The sequence below is a fragment of the Xiphias gladius genome, chromosome 14 (assembly GCF_016859285.1).
Source record: "Xiphias gladius isolate SHS-SW01 ecotype Sanya breed wild chromosome 14, ASM1685928v1, whole genome shotgun sequence".
Taxonomy (NCBI): Eukaryota; Metazoa; Chordata; class Actinopteri; order Istiophoriformes; family Xiphiidae; genus Xiphias; species Xiphias gladius.
This window is the reverse complement of record NC_053413.1, coordinates 12,297,358-12,310,379: the sequence shown is the minus strand read 5'-3', so window position 1 is coordinate 12,310,379 and position 13,022 is coordinate 12,297,358. Positions and strand designations below refer to the sequence as shown.

The 13,022-nt window shown below is 42.2% G+C and overlaps 1 protein-coding gene across 1 annotated transcript; it reads right to left on the bottom strand.

The window, feature by feature from the left end:
- Window positions 1-128: 128 nt before the first annotated feature.
- LOC120798617 (elongation factor 2) lies at window positions 129-8,469 on the bottom strand. The gene is made up of 14 exons (XM_040143035.1): window positions 8,353-8,469; window positions 6,709-6,923; window positions 5,769-5,950; window positions 5,443-5,654; window positions 5,143-5,321; window positions 4,655-4,760; window positions 4,020-4,272; window positions 3,744-3,939; window positions 3,484-3,607; window positions 3,063-3,305; window positions 2,059-2,412; window positions 1,720-1,902; window positions 1,240-1,372; window positions 129-798 (listed from the first exon to the last, which is right to left on the bottom strand). The coding sequence occupies exons 1-14, from the start codon at window positions 8,353-8,355 to the stop codon at window positions 605-607; spliced, it is 2,577 nt and encodes an 858-aa protein (XP_039998969.1). The 5' UTR covers window positions 8,356-8,469; the 3' UTR covers window positions 129-604.
- Between the last annotated feature and the right edge of the window lie 4,553 nt (window positions 8,470-13,022).

The following is a 13,022-nucleotide window of genomic DNA, read 5'->3' as shown; positions in this document are numbered from 1 at the left end:
GGGGGTCAATAGGGGCCCAATAACGAATTCCTGCCCCAAATTATTTCCCAAAATGTCAAACTATTTCTTTAATTTCTACCGGCTGACCAGAGCGATAACAGAACTTCAGGAGTCACATTTTCATCACGAGATCAATGTTTTTATTTATTACATCCACTAAACAAAAGGTGCAATCCAGGGAGTTTGACTTCTGTAACACCTAAATGTGATTTCCATGGTTTTATCTGGCCATGATCCATTTAAATATGCATTATTGCAGCGGTATCACAGTGCACTGTACAGGCCCATCCTGGCAGATGAGTGGGGTGAAAAGGGGGTGATGTGGCAGAATAGAAGAAACAAAGAATTCATAATACAACTGCTTTAATCCAATTGTTCCCCAAAACCCTTGCCCTAGGCACTTGGTGTACTGTAGCTGTGAAATGAAAAAAGCGTCATTGCTTCCACTAGCCTACAACGAAAGCTTAAGATCTGTTTCTGCTCTGGACTCAAAGTCAAAACAATTTGTGCAATGTACCTTTAAAACTGTGCAAAGATTTTAAAGTGCCCACAGGGTAGGGTTTAGAGATTAATTTGGTATTTTTTTTTAATCCAGGGTCAGTGTTTAAAGTTTGTCCAAGTAGTTGTCGAGGGCGGGGATGCCCTCTTTCAGACCTTTGCGTTTCCTAATTTCAGCGATAACTTGGCAGGGTCTGCTGGCGGGGTCGTTGGGGTCTCCCTGGAGAATCTGCCAGTGGTCAAACACACATTGAGGGAAGGCCTGGCCTCCAGTGTTACTGCGCAGGTCAGCTGTGAACCCTGGAGGAAATAAATACAGATAAATAAAAGTTTTTCAAATTGTCGAACATCCTTGTCTGCCAAGGAAGTGACTTTGACGCACATGCAGCTGGACTGAATCTCAGTATGTATGAACATGTTTCAGCGCCCTCTGGAAAATTTTATACATCAATCATCCCTTTGAAAATATTTGTAGCTGAGTTACAGATGAGCTGGGACCTTCTTGACACCATTTCCAAGTTATAATTATAATTAAAAACACTGATATGGATATTCACGTACGAACACTTCAAAGATCCAATTTAATCTTTAGACCTTTGTAGTAGTCTCTCCTTCACCCAAGGCTTTTTTAACTCATGACGCCTTCCGATATGAGTGCTCATACAATATTTATGACAAAACTCTAGGAGTAAGAGTTAGGTCCCTAAATAAAGATACACAGACTGAAGCACACACACTCACCAAAGGACTCATTGACAGGCAGGTAGGCTTTCACCACAAACATGGGAGTGCCCATCACTTGGGATTCCTCAAACACGTGACCTCGTTTCCTGTTCAACACACCATAGATCCCACCGACCACCTGCTCAGGGCACTGTATGGACGAGAGGCACACAGCAGTCAGACATGCAGTGTGAAGTAAATCTACATTAGTTTTGTAAAATTGTAAACTTTTGAGTAAAAATTCCTGACATTTTCCATCCCTTTTTAAAAAAAAAAAGGGAATTATAAGCTAAAAGGGCTTTGTGTGGAATGTTTCTCTGTTTGTCAAAATACACAAGAACAGTCATATGTAGTCTACAGTATGTAGACATGTAGGTTAATAATTGGATTATACTTGCAAAACGTGACAATCAGATTTATAGTTTTACAGAACAGACTGGGTTTTAACAATCTTGGTTTTTTCACTTTGTATTGGAGGTAATGCACCACCATATGTACCTGTATTTCCACCAGGTAGACAGGCTCCATGAGCCGTGGCTGAGCGGTGAGCTGGCAGGCATACAGGACCCTACGGGCTGTGGGAATGATCTGTCCTCCACCACGGTGGATGGCGTCCGCGTGCAGTGTCACGTCATGAATGTCAAAGCGAATTGCGCGCATGTTCTCCTCACACAGAGCACCCTGCAGGAGGAGGACAGCGACTGCAACATTGTTCTCAGGAGTATGCGAGTACAAGCTTTTAAGCAGTTACACAGCATGGAGTATCACAAACACATCTGATTACACACAGCTACTAATTTAAAATGTAACTGGAGTCAAAAATTAATTGCCTCCCACCTCTTTAGTTGCCCACTGGAAACCAGCCACCACGCTGTCTTTGATCTCGTTGAGGTACTGAACTCCCTTTGTCATATCTATCAGCAGGTTGGGCCCAGTCCCATCTGGACCGAAGCACCAGATCTTCCTGGCTTCTGTCACCTCCCACTCATACTTGTCGGCGAGGTAGCGAGCACGAGCCTTGAGCTCCTGCCGAGCGGAGACCTCCCCCTTCTCGATATCTTCAGCTAGGCCGTCCGGGAAAGGACGAGACTTCATGAAGAGACGATTGTGCTTGTTTGGGGACTTGGAAAGACACATCTGGTCTGACTCTTCCGTCACTGTCTCTCTGTAAGACACGACCGGGTCTGATTTCTGGAAAGAGATTAAGGGAGAGGAAGTCAGAATTAAGAGTATGGTTGGTAGTGCAACAATGTCAGGATCATATGAATTCACTTTAGGTCTTAGCAGCGATCTGCTGGGTCTTGGCTCTTATTTTCCTACCTGCGCTGTCATGACGATTAACCTGTGTTCAAATGTGACTTACTTCCCATAGCTTTACATTCCTCTAGTTTGCAAGCATCAAAGGAAAACTAAGGACATGTAACACCCTCAAATTTTTGAACACACTCAGATTATGTCTTTTTACAAAGGTCAAGTCTCACCTCATACCAAATATCTATAAACTATGGTATTTATTACATAACGTAGCCATGAGAAGTTTTGACGATTTTGTCCTTTAATGAAGCCGTTGTGCGTGAATTTGTTGAGGGAATCCATCGTCTTTTTTGTGGACAGTCTCTAGAAACGAGTTTTTATTTGCATGAGATGCCGTTTTTTTACAACAAATATTCAACAAACGAGTGAAGAAGCTTGATGTGTTTTTCACTTGATGGAATGGGTTAGTCTCATGTAAATAAATCATTTTACATTCATTTTTAATTTAACTTCATGACAGTGACTTGTTCTGCACCCGGCCAGTATCTTACAGAAAAATCTCCATTCCTCTGTTCTGGCTGCCTCACCTTCAGTGGAATGCAGGCGTGGTCCTCCTCCAGGTCTTTCAGGCAGATCTCCAGGTGCAGCTCTCCTGCTCCAGCGATAATGTGCTCCCCGGACTCCTCAATGATGCACTGCACCATGGGGTCAGACTTGGCCAGGCGCTTCAGGCCCTCCACCAGTTTTGGTAGGTCAGCGGGGTTCTTGGCCTCCACAGCAACTCTGACCACAGGGCTCACACTGAACTTCATCACCCTCATGTTGTGGGCCTGTGGACAGAGTCACAGAGTTGACAGAGTTTTCCTTTTGTGTTGTTGTAACAGGATGAATTTTGCCAACAGGAAGCAATAACTCAGTGTAAAAAACGAATGCACCACTATGTGGTGCACTAGCATTTAAACTACAGCATATGTCCATACAGGAGAAAAAAAAAAAGCAATACACTACTTGTTCATAAGTGGTAATGGTCCCTGTCTTAACAAGGAACTGGTCTACTCCAACGAGACCCACGATGTTGCCACATGGGACATCTTCAATAGGCTCCACATACCGGCCCATCATCAGAATGGTCCTGGATGGAAGAGAAGAGCGATGTGTAGATAAAAAGTTGACAACAAATAAAAACACGTGGGGGAGAAGAGAAGCCCCTTTCTTTGTCCTTTAACCATCTCAGACCGCTATGTAGATTCTAAACAAAACATGCTCACCTCTGGATGGGTTTGATGTAGAGGTCCTCTTTCTTGCCAGGGGTGAAGTTTGGCCCCATGATGCGTACCTTCAGGCCAGTGGACACACATCCAGAGAACACACGGCCGAAGGCGTAGAAACGACCCTTGTCGCTGGTTGGGACCATCTTGGAAATGTACATTATCAGAGGAGCCTTGGGATCACAGTTCTTAATACCTGAGCAGAGAGAATACGGTAAGAATGATGTCTTCTCCTCAGGGTGAAGGTGTGTGGTGCTGTGAAAATGTTCTACTGACCCATGGCAGCCTCGTCATCTCCAGGCCCTTCATAGAGCAGCTCACAGCGGTATTTCTGTGCAGTGACGGGGGAGGGCAGGTGGATGGTGATCATCTGGAGCAGGGCCTCGCCAGCAGGCAGCCAGCGACGCATCACAGCCTTCAGCAGGGGCTTCCCCTCCTTCTCCTTGTCCTCCGAGTCCAGTTTGACGTCCAGCTTCTCAATTAGTTTGGCTGTCTCGTCCTTTTTGAAATTCATGATGGCATCAAACACCTAACAAGGACAGTGAGAGAGGGGAAAAAAAGGACATTTTTCATCCTTTACTTTTTTAAAGGCCTTGTGAATTCAGTTTTTATTTATAGGATTTTTCAAATTATTATGATGACAACACTTTTTGTTTGCAGAAAGATTAAACATTACTGATGAAACCTGGTGCAGTCTATGTGTTGGTTTTAGCTCATTCATCTTAGTCTCCCAGGTTGTATCCAACTGCTGCTCTCCACAGTGTATTTTTATGCTACCAGGAGGCTCCAAGGTCAGAAATGGAGGGGCTTAGTATTTTTACTAACATAGAGACACACAAAATGCATATTATTCATCAGATAAATTAAGCTGTTATTAAACTGCAGCTTCATTGTAGTGTATTCTCATTCACCTTAAAGATGGGGTCCAAAACAAGCTGGCAAAAGGTGCGAGGAAGTTTCTGACCATCGGGACCGGTGGCAGTCTTACTGAATTTGCCGGCATTTGGATCAAAATATCTGGAAGAAGCATATAATATTCAATAACCCCATGACCCTCAAATATCAGGTTTTCATGTTGATCATCATCTTGTTTTATTAATTGTACAATATGTAGCTGCTAAATATCATTATAATTTCCTGACAGCTGCAAGAACATTTTAAAGAGCAACGTAACACTGAAGCTGAAAATCTTGTCTTTTGTGCGCTCCAGTGGTTTTACTTATGGCTGCAGTGATGTAGACGCGTACTCATGGGCATAGTCTGTACACAGTAACTCACTATTGGGTGCAACATTTCCGACCACAACCAGCATCACTGATGCAAATCAGAGAGGGCAGTGAAACACTGCTTTGCAGCCTTGTGCTAATTTACTCTTTTATGTTAATGCATTCATGTTTACCTCTCTCCCCACAGTTTCTTCATCATGTCTTCCACTTTCTTAGACCTCTCTACTGGTCCCAGCTGAGCGTCTCCTTTAGCAGTGAACTTTGCCACATACATCTCAGCAAACTGCTTTAAGGTGAAGGCCCACCCGTGGAGGCCAGAGCCGAATCCGACTGTACCGATAACAGGGTCAATCTGAGGTAAAAAAGTCCAGTATTTGTGATCCAAAATAAAACGTGCTATTTTAAATGTATAAATGTAACATTTTCAAGCCAATCTAGTGCATAAATGAGTGTGTGCGGTGCATATGCCATACCATGATGTTCCCCATGGGTCCCCCCTCATCCTCTCCATAGGTGGAGATAATGACGTTGACGTTCTCCACAATACGCTGGAAGGTCTGGAAGAGCTCATCCGGCTCCAGCTGCAGCTCAAGCAGAGCCCGGTCCATCTTGTTCATCATGAGAACCGGTTTGATGCGCTCAGCGATGGCTTGCCGCAGTACAGTCTCAGTCTGCACACACACACCTGGCAGAGGAAACAAACAGATGAGTCTGGGTGAAACGCGTGAGTGTATATGTGTGTGTGTGTGTGTGTGTTTGTGGGATAGGGATGCAAATGTGTGACAAATTATGTAATCACCTGAGACGCAGTCCACCACCACCAGGGCTCCATCAGTTACCCTGAGGGCAGCAGTGACCTCAGAGGAGAAGTCAACGTGACCCGGAGAATCAATCAGGTTGATGAGGAAGCCATTTCCATCTTTACTCTGCTTGATAAACGCCAAGTCGTTCTCTCCAAGCTCGTAATACATGGAGATGGCCCTGATTACAGAGGGGAAACAGTAAAAGGTTTGGGGATGTATTCACTGTTTGCCTATCACTATCACTTCATCTGACTGGAAAAAGTTCAGTGAATATTTAGTAATGCAATGCCAGTGCTGGTACACTTACTGGTTTTAGACAGAAACCTCTTGGGTGGATTTTTGAAAATGCAAAGTGCCTTCTCTAAACATCTTTGAAAAAACTTAAATAAAGGAACATACTAAAAGATGGGACATAAACATGGCTGGAATAAGTATTTCCTGGGACAAACATTTGTTCTGCCTTACTTAATGTTGAGACTGTCCTACTCACTCGATAACAATTCTACTAACAACCTGAAAACAAAACAAATGTTGTGACCACGAATCCATCTATCATGCACTCTGGAATGTACCAAATTAGGAGACAAGCCAAACAGCACAGCTAGCAGCCGTTCAGAAAGTAGAAATGACAGCCACAAGTGGCTAAAACCAAATACTGTCAGGCCAGAAACTGGGGATGCATTTAAGCGTGTCCTATCAATAACTAGGTTGTGTTACGGTTACAGTAAGTTTCTTCTTTCTGTAATCTAATTGCTGTAGTTGTTCCTTTCAGTAAGCTGCTGACTGGAACAAAACAACAGGTGGATTTTAAAAATAAAGGCCCTGTCTTACTATGGGCAATGGGGTCTCACATGAACACACAATGTTCAACAACCTTTCATAGGTTGCACAGAAACACAGAGCTTGTTGCTAAGCCCACTCTTCTGAACCACATACGTCGATTTGATGGTGATGCAGCGCTCCTGCTCGTCTTTGCGCGTGTCTGTGAAACGGGTCTCTCCGGCACGGGACGAAGCAATGATGCCCGCCTTGGACACCAGCGAGTCAGTCAGCGTGGACTTGCCATGATCCACGTGGGCAATCACAGACATGTTCCTGATGTTGGACTTCTTGTCCATGATGGCACGGATCTGATCCACAGTGAAGTTCACCTGGTGGGGGGAGTTGGGGGTTCAGGCGGGGTTATATTCATCCATGTACAACCAGCAGAGGTTCATTTTATTCATCATATCTGTGTATTTATTAATGTCCACTAACAGATCTCTGCAGTCGTTCCAAGTAGAGTTATAAAAAGAAAGACATGTTTGAAACTGAATCCATCAGCCTGACCAGGAGGAGTGTGGGCACCACATAAAGAGTTTAACTTCTGGTTTCTGACCAGGACAACAAGATTAGGAATTATGGAGTCACCACTCACACGCTGCAGCTGAATGGGTCAAGCCACACCATTTTACAAATCACAAAGGAACAGAATGTCTTCATTTTAGACCTTAAATTACTCTTAAAATGTTAATATAAAGATTAAGCTGAAATGTACATAAAATAAGTGAAAAGAAGGATTTAATTCCTAATTAACAGGCCAAACATATGCACTGTAAGTTGCTTAGTCTGCCCTTACATTAATGATTAAGGGGGTTTAATCACCTAGCTTATTATTTAATATGTAATATACGAGGGGGGGCAGTCACCTAAGATCACAAAGTATGATAGAAGTGAGGCCTCACATTTTTGTAATAAATGGGATGTGTGCATAAATTCAGAGGAGATTAAGGCATTTTTTTAAGATCACGAGGGCTTTTTGTGAAATGTTTATCTCAGACTGTGGCAGAAAAACATATTTTAAAAAAAACCACCATAGGCCTATGTGGGCTTTAGTAGACCTATTATGAAATTACTTACTGACAGGAAAGAAAAACAAATGCAAAACTGTGTTATTTAACATAATTCTGGCATGTTAATTTATCATTCATCTTGCATAACAATTCCCTGACACACCCGAACCCTTTGATATCATGGTAGTATTTCGTTTTTAAGCCATTTTAAGCCATCCACCACTGTCAGCCCTGAAACGAAACGCACTGCAGCTCTCTGTCTCTGACGTCTTGTCGTAGGCCTGGACCTAAAAATATATATATATATTTTTTTGTCGCCTCTTAGATTAAATAGATTGACGCAATCTAATGCAGATCTACAACTTACAGTGCTAACAGGATTCGCCGCGAGGGTGTTAGACAGCAGCGTGATATTAAAGGCTTTGCCATGGACGTCAGAGAGGCAGAGCGGGCCGTGCAGTAAAGGCCACAGCCCTGCTTTATCAGCTGGCTGCTGCGTATGTTACAACAGATAACAGGCGCAGCCTTCATCTGATCACCTAACACCCAGCATATCACCAGGTATCGGCATCCATTTCACACACACACACACACACACACGCACTGACGCACACCTGACAGGCTGCGTTGCAGCTTGTTGCGCCGAAACCGTTATAACTATACATGAAGGTTATTCGGTGGACAGCCCCGTCTTTTTCGCCGTTTAACTACACAGTTGTGAGCACATGTACGGCCGTCATCGACTCACCATTTTGTCTGCGGGTCGTCGGTCTTCGTGTGTGACGGTTTATTGCTGGAAACGCTGCCTCTGAGGACAGGCAGTCCCGGTGGCGACAGGAGAGACGCTGCTGCTGCTGCTGCTGCTGCTGGTGCTGCGGCTGCCGTGTAACGGTGCAGGACAGAGGCCGCAGCAGCAGGGGGCGCTGCTGCGCCGCAGCCTGGTCTCAGGTCGGATTTCTGGGGCTTCTGTTTGTGCGCGTGTGAGGAGGAAGTCCTGCAGCACTGTCCACAGTACGACTCAAGGGCTGAGCTGCAAATATTTAGTCCAGGAGATGCACACCTACACTCATCAATTATATACAAATATTTAAAAACAAAAATTACTGTACTTTAAACTTCCTCTGTAGGAGAATTCTTAACAGGGAAAATGCTGATAGTTTAAATGATATTTGGTTGTATTTGTCTGTTTTCCAGTGCTTTTTTATTATTATTACTACATGGCTTTTGCATAAGACATTAGTTTAATAAATGTATCTGAGAGGAGGGGAGCAAAATGAACACATCCGTCTTTGTGTTGATGACATTTTACCAGGTGAAATTAGTCAAAAAAGGTCTTCCACTCGGAGCAACGCCATAGCATTTAAGGCAGTGGAAGAGAGAAGCTGTGCCGTTTCAGGATGTTGCAGCAGTCCTCTGCCAGCTGAGGGCAGAGCCGGACAAAGCATCTCAGGGAAGTGGAGCGAATCTAAAATGGGACACTGACATGAGAGTGGGATCAGGGCTAGCAGAGTAAACCAGCTGTTGTACCCGTGCTATCGTGATTGCATTCATATGAACATGCACACACGTGTATGTGAGGGGTAATTGGATGTTTCCTATTACCCCAGTGGACTCCAAGGAGAAATACAGCTGTGCAATGAAAAATACATTCTTCATTGATGCACCATTGCAGGCATATAATGGGCCCACACGAGAGCAGAGGTGTACCTGTAATGGCGATTTACTTCAGCGGAAAAAAACAACGGTAGACAAGACTTTATTAAACCTAGGGGAGAAATTCAAAAAAGGTACTGTATTTCATGAAAACTGTGAATAACTAATTTTCATTGGGTTTCTCTCTTTCTACAGTAGAAAAAAAATGTTCATATGGTGTTAATGGATGGATTCTTGCCCAGAAGTTCTTTGGCTCTTTTCCAGAAGGCAATTGGTTAAATTGCCTGGACGAATTTAAGAGGAGAGAGAAAGCAAGCAATGCTGGAGGAGGATAAAACCTAGCAAAATGGAGTGCTGTATTACCTGGAAACCCCCCGTTTGCAATTAATACCGACTTATAACTGATCGATGAAGCAGTACCTAATTTTTAAGTATGAAAAACCCATTAATTACAGCTTATAAACCCTGTATAAACTATGCCTTATTTGAAAGTGGTACTGTCTTTTTTTTTCTCTCCAAGCTCAACCAGAACAAGCAACCCAACTTAAAATTTAGGAGAAAAAAAAAAATACAACCTTTTATGAAGAGAGGAAAGATATTAAAGCTTGTGGTGAAAGACAAACATCTATCATTTTTGTGGCCATTTCAACTGATGCTGATATTTTTCATTTCATTGCAATACCAACGCGCACTGTGTCACGTTTCCACCAGTGGAACTAACCTACTAAAACAGTCATGCTTGGAGAAGATGCAATCTGTTTCCAGGTGTCTGCAGTAACTCAAGTAGATAAAAATAGTGCCGGTTTTATGGCATAACATAGATGTCTTATATTTTTTGTACAGCTTGTGTCTCCTTGAAGCTTCCCCCTGCAGGATGTTGCCTGTCGCTCTGCTCATCAAATGAAAATTAGCTTTTGTAAACACCGAAAGGGGAGAAATCTGCTCCCTTCAATCGCCACAAAAGGGTTTGGAAAAAGATAGAATTGGCTCCTAAATTTAACAGAAGAAGAAGAGAAGATCAGAATAGATATAAAATGTAAAATTAAATCAAAACTGTAGAATTATACTATCAAATGTTTTATAACCTACTTGTAAGCAATACTGTGGATATATTTTGCACACGTTCCCTGCAAACAATTACCTAAATTTAGACTTAAAATGAAGAATGGGGTAACTACAGGTCAACCTCTTTAAAGAACTGTGAGAGCCGACCAAAAAAAGTCCCACTTGTATCTTTACATTCCACACCGGTCTCACTGTCAAGAAACTAATTACATGACGCTTGTAACTAAGAGGTGATAGAGAGACTTGCGGAGATTATCTCATGTTTATGATGTTAAAGAATGATAGGAAATAATAACAGGTGCTGAGCTGCTACCATATTGTGTTGGCACCTACTTGTGTCTTTAATCTTCATGTCCTGAAGCTGAATTTAGGGCTTTACCGGTTGACAAGTGCACCAAATATGAGGAACCAATTTCCATCCACACAGCCCAGAATTGCTTTCATTTCTCTTATTTGTGTGACACAGTGGGAATTTCTCACAAGCTGCAGGTATTGAATCATTTTGTGCAGATCAGGGCTATCACTGAGCTCCAGATAAGAGCCATTTGACATGCATTTCACTGCTGGTGGGGGGATAACACCATGTGCTTAGAGCATGTTCTCTGCTTCTCTCCTGTCCTATGGATGAAAGAAAAAATATATCTGGGTTGATCTCAGTAGCTGTGACCCCACCAGGTCTCTTTTCTCTTTTCTGAGGACAGCTCAGCCTGTTGGACTTGAGTTGCACTCATATGTATATGTGCAGGTGTAATAAAGTTAGTGAAGTTGAATTCAGCTGCTTGACTGTTATTTCATGGTACATGTCATGTTATTTTGTGAAATCGCTCCCAAGAATATACCTTTATATCCTCTCCTTTAATCGTAAACATACCCATGAGTGGATGTAACCTTTCTTGACCCTCAGTAAGATTCATCAAATGGACATGATAATATGGATTTACAGTATGATAGCATATGTAATAACACTGCAGTTATCTGTACTGAGCGGCCACCTATTCTTGGTATCCAGAGATGTGCTTAAAAAATGTTCTGGTTAGATAACATCTGCATGTACTTTGAAACGTTCTAATCTGAAGCTAGAACAACAATAAAGATATAAGAGCGCTGCTGCTATGTAATTAGGTGTATTACAGTACTGATAATACTGGCCTCTCTGTCATAGATTAGTGGATTTTAATGAAAGAAATACACTGAAGAGCCAAGTGCTCCAAAGACTAAAGGATAGTGATCGGAAGGGGTTCATGCAGGGGCCACACTGTCTGATTTTAAAAAAATAAGATGGAAATGAATCTATCGTGCATGGTCCAAAGTGAATCAGTGAAACCATAACTCACACCAGCACCACAAGAATTCATTTAAATAACCTTGAACTTTTTTCTGACATATTATAACCTTATGAACATCAGAGATTCTTGAATTACATTTCCCTTCTGTAAAGTCTCTCTGAAAAGCCCACAAGAGCTGTAAAATGAATGTCTGTCTCCACAAAACGCTGAAATCAAAGATCAGAGCTGCTTCGGAGGGTTTGATCTATTCACATTGTGTGACACGCCTGTCACACAATCAGAAAGGTGAGAAAGAATATTCCTGTTTTTATAATATATACAGAGAATGACTCTCAATGATCTCCGCTGTGTGGCACATAAACCCCAGGTCTGAATCTGACCCGGGACCTTTGTGACATGAGATCACCTTTTCTGTCTTCCCTCATACTCATGTCCCTCTCCACTCTGACACTTGAGTGGTTTAGTAAGCGCAACAATGGATCATAGAAAAGAAATGTACAAAAAAAACAAAAAAAAAAAGAAAATATGTCATTATTATCAAATTATGTCAAATTATCTGAAAAGAAAATTTGGCTTTCAGACATACGTATAAGGCTGAGTTTCTTTTGTCAGAGTGACACACAGTGCTTTCAGCCAAGGCAGTGATGGAAGCTTTTGATTTTCATGATGGAAACTATAAGGCAGATTGTTGATTCTATTTTTCTGAACTGAACCCAAGTACACAGTAATATCTCTGCAACTGAAAGAATCTCTTCCTCCACTGTGATAGTAGTTAGATACATCCTTGCAACTGTGCATGTTCCTTTTGCAGTACTGCTGCGAGGACATATTATGTAATTCCTTTGCTTTATGGTGTGTATGCTTAGAAACAGCACGAAACAGATGCTCCTAATTATGGCAATAAAGATAAGAAACAGCGAGGTGTGGTGTGGTGTGGTCATTCTGCTATAAAAAAAATCAAAATAACAATGACATTGTTCAGCTTTCTTAATAGATGGAAAACTGAACAATAACAAGTGCCTCTATAATAGACACAAAGAAACTGAGGGAAAGTTTTCCCCAAAAAGGCCACTTGGACCAATTTTGAGAAAATTTGACTTTAATTTAGAATGAGTTCAGTTTTAGAAAAGGTCTCGCTAATAAGTGCGATAGGTTTGTTATTCCCTACTTTTTTTGCTCATGTGCATTTAAAACAAAGCAATGCCTGCTGAGGACCCCCCATTGATGATTGGGACCATCTGAACCAAAAAGTGATCTTTTCTCAGCAAAGAATAGAGGAAAATCATATTTAGACTAACAGGACTTAAGAATAGCACGAGCCATGCTAGCAATTCTGTGAGGCTATACTTAGGCAAAGCATTTCTTTTAGGGAAAGGCTAATGTCAGCATGGTAACATGCTCACAATGATGTTGC

Coding starts and splice junctions, on each gene's coding strand:
- LOC120798617 (XM_040143035.1), bottom strand. Junction 1,903..2,058: donor TCCAGTGGGCAACTAAAGAG/GTGGGAGGCAAT, acceptor CTCCTCCTGCAG/GGTGCTCTGTGTGAGGAGAA. Junction 799..1,239: donor GCCTGTCAATGAGTCCTTTG/GTGAGTGTGTGT, acceptor TATTTCCTCCAG/GGTTCACAGCTGACCTGCGC.